Source organism: Dermacentor silvarum, chromosome 9 (genome assembly GCF_013339745.2).
Source record: "Dermacentor silvarum isolate Dsil-2018 chromosome 9, BIME_Dsil_1.4, whole genome shotgun sequence".
In the NCBI taxonomy this organism is placed as follows: Eukaryota; Metazoa; Arthropoda; class Arachnida; order Ixodida; family Ixodidae; genus Dermacentor; species Dermacentor silvarum.
The window spans coordinates 45,813,147-45,826,344 of record NC_051162.1 but is presented as its reverse complement, the minus strand read 5'-3'; the positions used below and the strand labels follow the sequence as shown (position 1 = coordinate 45,826,344).

General features: G+C 47.7%; 1 protein-coding gene across 1 annotated transcript in view; it reads right to left on the bottom strand.

The window, feature by feature from the left end:
* LOC125939821 (venom metalloproteinase antarease-like TpachMP_A) overlaps positions 1-13,198 on the bottom strand; it is a 174,999-nt gene that overhangs the window by 130,230 nt on the left and 31,571 nt on the right. The window contains exon 7 of the mRNA XM_049655273.1: positions 9,651-9,759. Coding sequence (XP_049511230.1) covers positions 9,651-9,759 — 109 coding nt within the window. The remainder of the gene's footprint in view (positions 1-9,650; positions 9,760-13,198) is intronic.

Below are 13,198 nucleotides of genomic sequence, written 5' to 3'. Positions count from 1 at the left end.
AACTGTTCTATTTCAGTGGTTTTTGAGTGCTAATATTTTTCGCTGAGTCGTTGTCATTTATGCTGAGTCATGCTCATGAGTATGATTTCTAGCAGCATCCCTGTGTGTTTTCTTTACTTATTGCCCACGCCCGAACCGATTCCAGTGGTTTTTGAGTGTTAATCTTTTTTTGCTGAGTAATTGTCATTTTCCTGAGTCATGTTCATGACTTTGACTTCTATCAGTATCATTTAGTGTTTGCTTGCCTTAGTGCCCACGTCCAAACCCACTTCTGTGTTTTTTGAGTTCTATACGTTTTCGCTGAGTCATTGTCATTTCTGCTGTGTCATGCCCATGACTATTATTTCTACCGGCATCCTGTAGTGTTGCCTTCACTTATTGCCCACGTCCGAACCAATTCCAGTGGCTTTTGAGTGTCAATCTTTTTTTGCTGAGTCTGTCATTTTTGCTGAGGCATGTTCATGAATATGACTTCTACCAGCATCCTTTAGTGTTTCCTTCCCTTTGTACCCAGGTCAAAACCTATTTCAGTGGTTTTTGAGTGCTGTACTTTTTTCGGTGAGTCATTGTCATTTTGCTGAGTCATGCTCATGACTCTGACTTCTACCAGCCTCCTGTAGTGTTTCCTTTACTTAGTACCCAAGTCTGAACCTATTTCAGTGGTTTTTGCGTGTTAATCTTTTTTTCGCTGAGTCATTGTCATTTTGCTGAGTCATGCTCATGACTATTATTTCTATCATCGTCCTTTAGTGTTTCCTTCACTTAGTGCCCATGTCCGAATCCATTCCAGTGGTTTTATTGCGATATCAATTATATGGAGACTCAAAAGCAGATTTCTGCCGTCGGCGTCGCCGTCGCCGTGAGGTTCCGTATGACGTCATTGGAGATGAAATTGTCGTCGCGCGCCGAACGCTGTATGCGCGAGTGAAAGGGCGCGAGGTGCGCGCGCTTTGACGGGGAGCGAACGCACGGCGGAGAACAAACGCGCGTTCTGCGCCGTGCGCCCTTAATGGCTGCAGAAGTAGGCGTCTCTTTCCTCCTTTACAATCACCATATATGTAGAGCAAACGCGCCCTCTTCCAGCGCGCGAAAGGCCGTGGGGGAGGGGGGGAGTGGGAGGGAAGGGAGGCGACGTTTAGCTGCGGCACCAAGTGCCTATTTATATCAGAGGCTCCGGCAACAGTCACCAACGCCACACGGATTTTGAGCGAACGCGGACAAAACGTCGACGGCGTCGAGAACAGTTCTGCGTGTTGCCGGTGCTGCTGCATGTCCAAGTTTATACAGCTGATAAATCTACTATCATTACTCCGTATAGCTCTCTACAATCTTGCTATCGCAATTGATGGTTCGCCTTTCAGGTGAAACTACGACAGCTTTTTTTGATCTAATAATTAATGAGAAATATAAATTATGCGGTTGTTTTCATTTATTTAATGACAACAGGGACCTTGGCCTTATGGTAAGTACACCGCCATAGGGTGTACGGCAAAGGTTGGTACGTTCTTCATAAACAAGTCACCAACGCCGCGCGCATTCGGCGCGAACGCGGGCAAAACGCCGCCGCCGTCGACAACAGTTGTGCGCGTTGTTTGTGTGATCGCACACAACCGCTGTCAAAACGCTGGCTACGTGACGGAACGGCTAAACGCCATTGACGACACTGTTAGGGGAGAGGCGAGTGAGACCCCAGAGAGAGTCGGCGGCACAGGCGGTAGAGGCTGGCAGGGCTGCGCGCTGTGCCACAGTGGGAGAGCGGGCACGCACGCGCAGAGTCTAGAGTGCCTCGATGCCGTCCTCGCGGACCGCTCTCCTTCTACTGGGAAGTCTCGTTTGCTCTCCTCCATGCGTGTGCTCTCTGTGAAAGCGCGCGTCCCTCGCCCTCGCGCGCTTCCACTCGCACATAAGTCGCCTTTGCTCTCCGCCGTGCATTCGCTCCCCGTGAAAGCGCGCATCCCTCGCCCTCGCGAGCTTTCATTCGCACATACAGCATACGTCCAATGAGAGTTTTCAAGCGAAAGCTTCATTATGCTACCTCGGGCAGCCATCGGCTACTCAACAGTTTTCACCTTGAGAGCTAGAGGTCAAACCACAAGAGAGCATTAAGGCGCGTTTATAGTCTATTGGCACGCTGGCGAACGTCATCAGACGCCGGGCGCGTCGGAGCGCATTGGCCGCGCGTCCGGTTACGTTGGCGGCGCTAGTACATCGAACCATCAGTCGAACTATAGCCGCTGTTGTTCTCGCCAACGTGACATAACGTGTGCGCGCGTTCACTCTACGTCAGACTATATTTAGGCCTTTACGGAGCCCTGAATGGAGACATTGCCGCCGTTTACCGAGTAGAGTTGGGTGAAACCACACCTCGGCCACAGCTCGACAATGTGCCTAGCCAGGGCAGTGAAGCTTTCGCTATGAACCAGGGTTAACCAAAGCTAAACCACAGCAATTTTTGTCCTATACGTCTACAGGAAGCATTTTACTGTTGTTGCTGACAACGTTACACTGCGCTGGCTCCAAAAAAGAAAAAAAAAAGACTAAATGCCAAACTTGCCCCGTGGGCGCTGAAACTTCAAGACTACAGCTTCACGGTCGTCCATCGCAGTGGTTCTTGTCACCATGACGCCGTCTAACTCAAACGCAACCCTGTTGTTGGCATTTGCAGTACGCGATCTCCGAGCTACACAATCAATGGATGCAGAAATCTGCGACATCCTCCAGGGCCTCTCTCGTGATACCAGTACAATTAAGCGTCGCCTCGATAGACTTTCATTGTCCTATAAAGTCCAAGTTGGCATCCTTTATAATCGACGTACACGAAGTGAATCGTACCTACCTGTGGCGCCTGTGGCCATACGACCATTCCTACTTTACATGTATCACGATGCCTCATCATCTGGTCACCTGGGTCGGCTGAAGACTCTGGCTCACATTGAGGAAATTTTTTGGTGGTCCAGAATGCGCGCCGATGTGTACGTGTTATCTTGCAGCATTTGTCAAGCTCGTAAGGTCGTCAAAAATCCACAACCTGTGCCCTTACAACCAATTGCCCCTCCTAACTAACCGTGCGATATCGTCTACATTGATCACATGGGCCCACTTTTTCGCAGCAAGCATGGAAACAAATTTCACATTGTGACCATGGAATACCTGACTAAGTGGTTAGATGTTAGAGCCATCCCTGATTCTGCTGCCACTGATGTCGGGACCATTATTAACGAGTACCTCATATTCCGGCATGGTAATCCGAAGTTGCTGATTTCCGACCATGGCACAGCATTTGTGTCGCGTGCCTTCAAAACTTTCTAGTCTAAACGTGGATTACGACACCATGCAGCTTTCCTCCAATATCCACAAACAAATGGACAGATCGAGCGCACAAACTGCACCATAAAAGACAAATTTTTTCTTACGTCTGTCCCACACACGACGACTGGGATGACTACGCCGCTGCAGTGGTTTTCGCTCTAAGCACGTTCCAACAGCAAGGCACTTGCGCCACGCCGTTTCAGCTGCTCTACGGGAAGGCGCCAAGGCTACCACAAGAACAGCTTCTTGGCTTCGACACGTCTCTGCAAGAACGCGCCGCAAGAGTGGATTCCAGGGAGATCCTACGCCAGGCCCGCCTCCGAGCTAGGCTAGCGATACTGCACCACCAAGCGCAGTTCAATACGTCTTCTCAAGGAAGGCCAGCTCGCTCTTTCCAACCGGACGATTTAGTCATGTTTAGACGGGCACTGCGTCATGGTATGTTACCGCGGCGCTGCGAAAAATAATTGTCCCGGTTTTCATGCAGTTTCCGAGTTGTGGAAGCTCTGGGTCCTCTGAGATTTTGTTTAGCCGCGATTCGCGAACTTGACAGCCGTCGCAAACGCACTTTTCCTGCTCATGCCAGCCACATGAACCTTTACGTCCCTCGCGAAACCCGTACTGAACTCCTGTCTTTCTCCGGTGTGAACTCGAGAATAGAGGGGGCGGCGAATGTAATGGTCACGAAGAACGCCGCAAGTAAACGAAAAGGAAGAGAAAGGCAAGCAGAAGTATATGTAGCAGTGGGCCATAGGAATAGTTGTGTTTTGGGACGGCAAAGATTTGGATGTGTCGTGTGCCGCTCGGAACTCGTGCCAGGCACCAAGCTCCCGTTGTAATATATTGTTACGGATCGCCACAGGATCGCCGCTCGTGACAATATATATATATATATATATGGCATTATGAGGTCAGGGATAAGCCAAAGAAATGTCTACGTAAAACTTTTTGCGGTTTATTTGACTTGTACAAATGATAAGGTAAGGGGAACAGAATGTTGACGAAAAAAGTAGGTAAAGCCAGTCGAAATTTTTCATTTTTCTTTTATGCTGTCAGTTCAGGGACACCAAGGGTCCATTCTTTAATAGCCATCCGCTCACAATATAAACTCCACCTCATCAAGCAAAGCGAAAGTCAGCAATGATGTTTTTCTATTTGCGACCTAGCGATTAAGTCACATAGATTTCAAGAAGATAAACTAGCTCATTCATGCTTGTAGAGGAAAGTTGATGGAGAGAGGGTGGGATGGGCCATTCATCATCCGTATCGAGTGGAAGTAGAGAATTGAAATCGCACGCAACGGCCTTGGGAATACATGTCATAATATGTTTCAACCATGAGCAGGTGACAAAGCCTTCAACACGAGGGAATGTTCCTCTCTTCTTGCCCTACTTCTCTTTTCTAATCAAAACCAGTGTCGGTGTACCGACTGCTCTATGAGTTTCGTCGTTCGGAAAAGATATCGTTAGTTTCAGTGGGATATAAATACCCTTGCAATTTTTTTACCGGAGTTAAGCAAGCAGTAACTGTGCACTGCAGGAGCCGTTTGAAGGCACTAATGTAAATCTAGTTTGCTGATATCATATTTCAGTGCGTCGAACCAAATTGTAGGTAATTGCTTGCGTAGGAAGGTCCCTAAGACTGTGTTCTCAAACACAGTCATAAAACCCAGGGTGCCTGATAGTCATGTCGTCGGTTAAAAATGTGATTAAAAACCCAAACAGCGTTAGGGTACTACCGTATGGCAGCATTGGTGGCACCAGTGGTAAGACAAACGCCACCCATAGTTATATTGTCACATATTTCGACAAATTACTGCACCCAAAGCAAGTACACTAAGTGTATTCTGGATGGCATCAGGAGTTACTCGTACATAACTTGAAGTAAAACAGTGAAAAGACAATGCGTATAAAGTGATAGAGTGGCCTTCCAGGGATGCCATGCAGGATGCCCCGAGTTTGGCGAAACTCGGGATCTTCACGAGCTCTGGCGACGCCCCAAGATGAAAGAACTAATGGTAACAAGACAAAGTTTGTCCGTCGGCACACCTCCAGTTTCATTGGTTTATCTAGATTCACTCTTGGTGACCATCATCCCTTGGGCGTTGCCATATGGGCGGTCGACAAACTGGGGCTCACGTCATCATACGGTCGGTGCATGGTCGTGCATTCTTTCACTTGTTTGTCGTTCCACCGAGTGCATTAGAGGCACAAGTAAGTTATCAAATAAATGCATTTAGTACAATGATATTAGTCACATTACCGTAGGGTATAGGTGTTTTAAAGTTTACAAATTGTACACTGAATGTGTATTAGACTAATTTGTAGTTTAATCGTTTCGCGTTATATCACAAGGGCACGCTCGCCCTCCTCTTTCTTCCTCTGGATTGGAATGGCGCGGCTCGCTGCGTGCTCACGCTAGCATTTCCGAGCACAGATTGGTGTGCGATTGGTTTTCGCACTGGGCTTTGAACAGATCGCTCGTTGCTCTTTCTCTTTTCTCTGGATTGAATTGGTGCGGCTCGCTACGTGCTTGCGCTCCCATTTCCGAGCACAGATTGGTGTGCGCCTGATTTTTACACTGGGATTTCAACATATCGCTCGTTGCTCGCGCTAAAGTAAGGCTACGAGACGAAGGGAGCGTCGGCTAGCGCAGAAGTGGTTTGCCGCGCGCTTACCGTGTAAGCACTCAGGAATGTGGGAAAACACTCATGCAAGGATAAAAAAACGACGCTTTATTTTCTTTTACATTGTGACGCACCTTCATGCTGGCTAGAGCCGAGCGATGGCTTCTAACAACCGCAGGAAAGAGTCTTTATACTGGGTAGCCCGAGCGATCCGTGGCTTCTAACAAACGTGAGAAAGGGTCTCTGCAGCACACGTGGCCGTTGAGTGCCACCACATGCATCCCAGGTGGGACTCCAGCATCAATGCAGTTACTCTGTACCCACTGCTTACGAGGTGGCGCTTTACTTTTTGACAATAACTTTCTATTTTTTGCGTGTGAACGCCCCGTGTTGGTTTCGAGAAAGTGCAGGCTGTGGTTAACTGTCTCCCAATGCAGATAGAGGCATAGCCCCGTTAGCATTAACTAAATTTGGGATACAGTTGTATGCGGCCAATTCGTCACTATGAATAATGGTCCCCGGTTGAACATTGGCTGCAATAATGGCGCCTAGCGTCGCCGCCTGTCGTCGGTCGACCTTGAAAAGTAGCATCACCCCTCAGGTCGCGCAGACCATGCCGAAGAGCTATGGGCCACCATCTTTAACACCACCGTAATTTTGGCGGCTCGGCGGAACGTTGTCACCCGTCATTAGGCGGCCTCGATTACACTTTTGCTCGCCGCGAAGAAGGCACTCGACAGTTTGCGCTGTCTTCCCGGGGCCACCGAGTGGAGCTCGCGCCAGCAGCTCGTCCCTCGCGACCTTACCGGGGTAGCTCCTCCAGTCGGCGATGGCGTGCTCCGATAGAGGAAACAAGTCTACGGTCTCTTTCAACATCCATATGTCTACGCTTTTGCTCACGCAGTACGTGAGCCAAATCATTTACCGCCTGGAGAGGTGGTCGTTCGAACGGCCGAGGCCGTCCGTGTTGGCGCATAACTTCTTTCGCCTCTCTGCCCGTGGAGTGCAGTGGTACCGTGTACCTGCGAAAACTGATTTCGGCACCTGTTGCACCGGAAGGCAGCCCGGCGTCCATTCTGAATCTTCCAATATATTGTGACTACTTCGCCTGCGCAGGTTGGTTGGTCCGGGTTGAACCCCAGGTGCTCGCAGGTGCTCCAGTACTCCGATGTTGACGCCGGACCTAGCCTGGGGCTGGGGCGCGGTAAACGAGCTTGCTTGAAACAGGAGAGAGCCGAAGCGATCGCACGAACTAATCCTCCGCAGCCTAGTCACACCAGTCTGCGCTGGGAAAGCATCATTTGCCCGCCACCCTATCTCCGCAGACGACGGCCTTCGCCTAACTCGTCACACAGCCAGCGCACTCACGTTTTGGAAAGGCAAAAATGACGCAAAACTACGTCGGTAATGTAGGTGAACGGGTCCAGACGGTCATATTGACGCTTGCTGCCGCTGGATGCGATTACACAGGCTGCTGCTACCGCCACCATGTTCCCGAGTTCAACTCGAGGGGGGTTTCGCGATGTACGAGTTTGTCCCGAGTTCACGTGTCAATCAAAACCATACGTCACGCCCCGCGCGAGGTATGTAACACTTATGCGTGCGCCCGCCACAGTTGGGCCACGCCCGACTTAATTTCCGGCAACAGCGACGTGGTGCGGAACTGAGAGGCATCAACAATCTTGACCACCGACAGAAAATACGCACAGCACACTGTCATCGGTGATGTACTGAGAACCACTATCAAAAACAAAGCGGTGACGTTCGCTGGTTTATGCATCTATCTTCTTAGGCTGTGATGGCCCCACAACATGGTTCATTGTCTGCATTGTAGCGACGTAGCGCACAGAAAATAATTATCGGAACGACACTGTAGCTGCTTGCAAGGCGTGGACGACGATGCTGAGGAGTGCGTAGTGTTTTCCAACGTCAAGGTATCGCAGCTGTTGTTTGAGATGGCTGCTCTCTCATCGGCGATGTATCAGGATCCGCAGTGTCGCAGACACGGTCAGCGCCCGAGAAACGCTCGCTCTTTTAAACACAGTGCGATGGAATTTCTTCATCACAAGCACGGCACACTAAATCGTTGCAACCCCTTCCTGCGTTCAAAGTTTAATTTCCTAACTGCACACAGGAGCCATCACCCGCCAAAATGCGATTGCTGCGCTGTCGTTACTATATCCATCTGCGATCGCTGTTAGCTCAGCAGCAGAGGCAATCGGCAAGCACATTGGAGAGAACAACACTCTCAAACTCTGCGTATACATGCGAATGGAGGCACCTTCACTGGGCAAGCGATGACAAGCGATGAATTAATTGTGTCGCTGGGCAGCGTGCTCTTTGCAATGCATCGCGGAGGATTCGCGCACGCAGATAAACGGGAGCATTTTCACTGTGCTGCGTCACTACGGGCCCTAGAATACCGCACAGTCATTTTGCAGTGACAACCGCTGCTCCCGTCGTTTCAGTTGGTAAAGCGATATCTAAAGCGCCTCAGTGAAGGTAAAGCGCCTCAGTGAAGCACCTGCGGTGAACAACCATGCCGTAGCGCTGCGTTGCCATTCCTCTGGAATGGAAAGGGAATGGAATGGAAAATGGTCAGGGAATGGAAAGATCATTGTCATGACTGACTTTATCAAGGATTAGAGCACCTCGATGCGCGCGGGCATCAAGGCACCCTATCAAGGATAGCACTGCAGCGCCCTTGGCGACTGCTCACCGTATGAACTCCCTCGTGCGTGCGACCCTCTACAATGTATCCGCTTGTAAGCTTTCGCCTCACTGTCGCCACTCGCAGCGAAAAAGTGCCAAATTTAATAATTTGCTCGATCTCTGTTTGTCGTCAAACATTTACAGCATTCCAAACGAAAAACAGATACTTCAAGAAATAAAGGGTTTCTTATTTTATTTGTTGTATTTTAACGTAATCGATTGAGGGAAAGTGTAGGCGCAACAATGCACCGCATGTGCCCTGTTCGCATTCGACGGAGGATAGAAACATAATGCTCGAAAGAGGAGGTACGCCCCTTAAGTGCCCTAGAAAGGCGTGGCAAGTGGCTCACGGCAAGTGTGCAGATAGACAGCGGTACAGTCACGGTATTTCTAAATGGTGATAATACGTTGATAACAATACGCGGCGCTGGTGCGTTTTGCTGCGCAGTCTTCTGTGCTTGAAGCACGGAATCACTGTGCCGCGCAGGGTGCGCTCATGTTGTTATACGCGGCTGTATCTCGACATTTCTTTTTGCCTGCTGTTCTTGCACGTTCCTTGCTATCTCCTTTCACTGACTGCCATCGAGCAAACTCGGGTGAAACTCGTGCGAACGAGAAACTCGGCGCATCCTGCATAGCACCCCAGACCTCTTCTTTAACAACAACACCTACATTGTTACATAGGTGTAACACAACAGACGTGTCACCTAGGTGTAACATTGGTGTTTTTAACATACATTGTTATGGTAGAGCATGATCAAGGGCCCTATATGATGTTATCATTGTTAACGCATATAGTATAAGCGAAATTATGCAAGTGCTATCTGTGAACTTAGAGAATGCTAATGAATCTCACGGTTGCGGTTGTAGAGGTGCAGTACATACTGACATTTGAAATGTGCTACAGCGTTATATGCCCTTGTTGTTCTGGAAGGATATGCAATACGAAGGGAGAAGCAAAAAATCAACAACCATATCAATGAGTTTTTCGTGTATAACTTACAAGTGTCCAATTTCATGGGCTGTGGTGAGATAAGTAGTATATAGTCCTTTTACATCCGAAACAACCATCAATTTGTGAATGCTGCAGGCTCCGGCCACTATAGCGATCCCTATATGAGAGATAAATGCGTACTATGACTACCTATTCGTGTATAGGCATATCTTTAGGAACTACGTAAATTGTGCGCACATCATCACGTGTACAGGATATTTGTGTGAAGATATGCGTTTCATACCTCTCACAAGTAGGGTAGGGACAAAAAAATATAAAAGCATGCAAGGCAACACATTTTAGAACATTGATCGTAATAGTTCATCGTAGCCTTTAGAATTATTTCGCGAAAGGTTGCTTTATTGTTCGAGATTGGGCTCGTTCTCATTTTATAACGCAACTTCGTAGCAAGGCAACACATTTTAGAACATTGATCGTAATAGTTCATCGTAGCCTTTAGAATTATTTCGCGAAAGGTTGCTTTATTGTGCGAGATTGGGCTCGTTCTCATTTTATAACGTAACTTCGTAGCAGGGCAACAAAGGATGAAGTTTGAAGTTTATTGACATTTCGTAATTTTACGATGCATTTGTACAGGATGAATGTGCAGTCGGAGGTAGAGCACTGCACGGGCTCCGGCTTACCCGAAAGCCCGGACCCGGCCCGGTCCGTGGGCCGGGCCGGGCCGGGTAGAGCAGTTTTTTCACAGGCTCGGGCCGGGCTCGGGCACGGCGTGTGCTTTTTGACCCGGGCCCGCGCCGGGCTCGGGCTTTCTAATGGTGTGCATGTAACGTGCAGCGAGTTATTCTCGGGCGTCTGAACTCTAAAAAGCATGTATTTTTCGGTCTCGGGCCGGGTTCGGGCCGGTTTCGAGTGCGGCTCGGGCCGGGCTCGGGCCTAAGGTAAAGGGGTGGCGGGCCGGGCCGGGCGGGTAACGTAGATTATTTGCGGGCCCGGGCCGGGCACGGGTCTCGCCATAAAAGTTTTGATCAGGCTCGATCGGGCAGCCGAACGTAAAAACGGGCCCGGGCCTGGCCCGGGCTGAAAAAATCGGCCCGTGCAGTGCTCTAGTCGAAGGTCCCAAAGCGGAAACTGCCAGGAGGACATCATAACAAAAAGCAGAGAGGAAAGTATAATACATTAGTCAACAGACATTGGCGGATTAGCGGGATAAAAATACATTATCAAAGAAATGCAGAAAACGTATGCCAATGAATAATAATAATTACAGACTGCTTAAAGCAAAGAAACCAAGAGCAGGAAAACAAAAAATATCAAAGCAATAGATTATCAAATAAATGAATTTTAAGACATCGGAAAAACGAGCACACTCTACGAGATTTTTAATCAGAAGGTAACATTTTCCAAAGTTATGAAAACCTGGCTGTCATTCAGCCGTAATTAGTTCGTACTTCAAGTAATTGAAGATTGTGGTTTGTGGAAAATCTGGTGTTGTTGGTATTCATGAGACAAAAATGTGTAATAGTGGGAATACATATTTCATGATTTATGAGACGAGGCATGATGATCACTAATTTATGGCTGACAAGTTTGCGTAGAGGTGAAATATTGAGGTGACGAAAATAGGGGCTCATGGAGATGAAAATGGGTTGAAGGCGATGAGTCTTAGATAAAGGCGATGAGTCTTACAGCTTGCTTTTGCAAACGTTAAATGTTTCCAAATGCGATCAATACGTATTGTCCCACGAGGATAGGCGGAACGACAGATGACTATGAATAAATGTGTAATATAAGGAAAAGAGGATTTTTGTTTCAAAGTAAGACCGAGTTTTGATAAAAACATGAACGCCGAAAGAAACTTTTACAGCGGAGCTGTTATGCACGATGTTCTGGCGGTTGGCGTGCGTAGGCAAAAAAGATGGCGGCCACCCTAGAGCTCACGACCGGCTGATCCCGGTGACAAAAGCGTACCGCCGGGTATGCCCCAGCAGCTTTTAATCTCGATGAGTGTCAAAACGTAAGGGATAAAAATATCGTAATCCAAAGTAAAACAGGAATAGACACTGTTTAGTATGGATTAGGGTTAGATCTCATGGGCTCTATAGGAAAACAACCATAACCTTATCTCAGTTCCCTTCCACCCGTGCAATGGGCAGGCCACATACGGTGACAACTGCGGAAGAACAGCGGTTCTACGAAGAACACCGTCGTGAATGGAAGGGAGAATGTCGGCGGCATTGGTGGGCGCCACGTAATACGGTCGAAGATTGTGCCGCAAAAGCCAAGCGTGTGCAGCTTCGGTTGAATCACCCCCTAACGACTCCAATCCCATCGCAATTGTGAGTGATTTCAAGATAGACGTGCCTCTTCCGGACGGAAAGTGGTTCATGGCGTTTCTTTTGGGAAGGTTCGGCATTCAATGGTAAACATTAGTGTGCCCACGGCGCGTCATCGGTCGTTTATAGACTTCCCATAAAGCTCCGCTGGTCATCCACCTTCACAGCATGGAATGGCTCTGAATTTTTTTAATCAGGGACTGAGTATGCTGATGGAATTTTAAATGTTTGTGATACTCAAATGTAATAATGAGGTGTTCATAATGCGTCACCGCAAACAAAGAAATGTTTGGCGATAACTGAGCGGAATGAAGCACCGTGAATTTTGTATTCGTTGGACTGATACATGATGGGTTCTTTACGCACCATGGGAGTGAACGTTTTTTAAATGGACATTTATTCGATGTGGTAGCATAAATGCATGCCTATATGTGGTAAAAGCTCTGGTATCATCAGCATAAAGGCGACAGTTAGTGTGGTTTATTCTAAGCCGTAAGTCGTCCATGTATAGCATGAACATAAGGGGACCAAAATTTATCTCTTGGGAGCGCCTGTATTAGGGATTTTTTGGTGTTCATAGATGATAATTTACCTGAACAACCTGCGTCCGATTATTAAGATAGCTTTATGGTCCAGATATGCCGTAAAATTAGGTTTATGACAGACGACGTGGTGAATAACTGTAGAAAATGCCTTAGTGAAAGAAATAAACAGAGCTCCAATCAGTACTCCCTCAGCTATTACTGGTTTAAGTCGCACTAATAACTTTACCAGGTCAGTTAAGGTTATTAGAGTGACTTCAATAGAGAATAAAATGGTAACTTTGGATAAGTACTTCATTAAACGGTTGTGGAATATTTTTTTCAATTACTTTACTAAAGAATTATAAGATTAAACTGGCGCGATAGTCGTCTATGCATTTATGGTCACCTTTCTTAGATATGGGAATTATTTTTCCGGACTCCAGGTTTTGAGGAAAGAGATGAGCTGAAAAAGTTTTGTCGATTAAATCGGCCAAGATTGGCGAGAGTTCTTTCGATAGAAGTTCATTTTTTAATAGAAAATCGGGTCAAGCCCTAAAAAAGCACTCCTTGGTGATGAGATAACTTAGCTAAGTTCCTTGGGTACTGTTCGGTCCAGAAATAAACAATAGAGACTGTGCGGAAGAATGAGCAGTGTGAGCTCTGACTGAGTATATTTATCTGTATCTACTGGGGTGCTGAAATAAGAACTGAAAGCGTTATCTACGCCATTCGGATC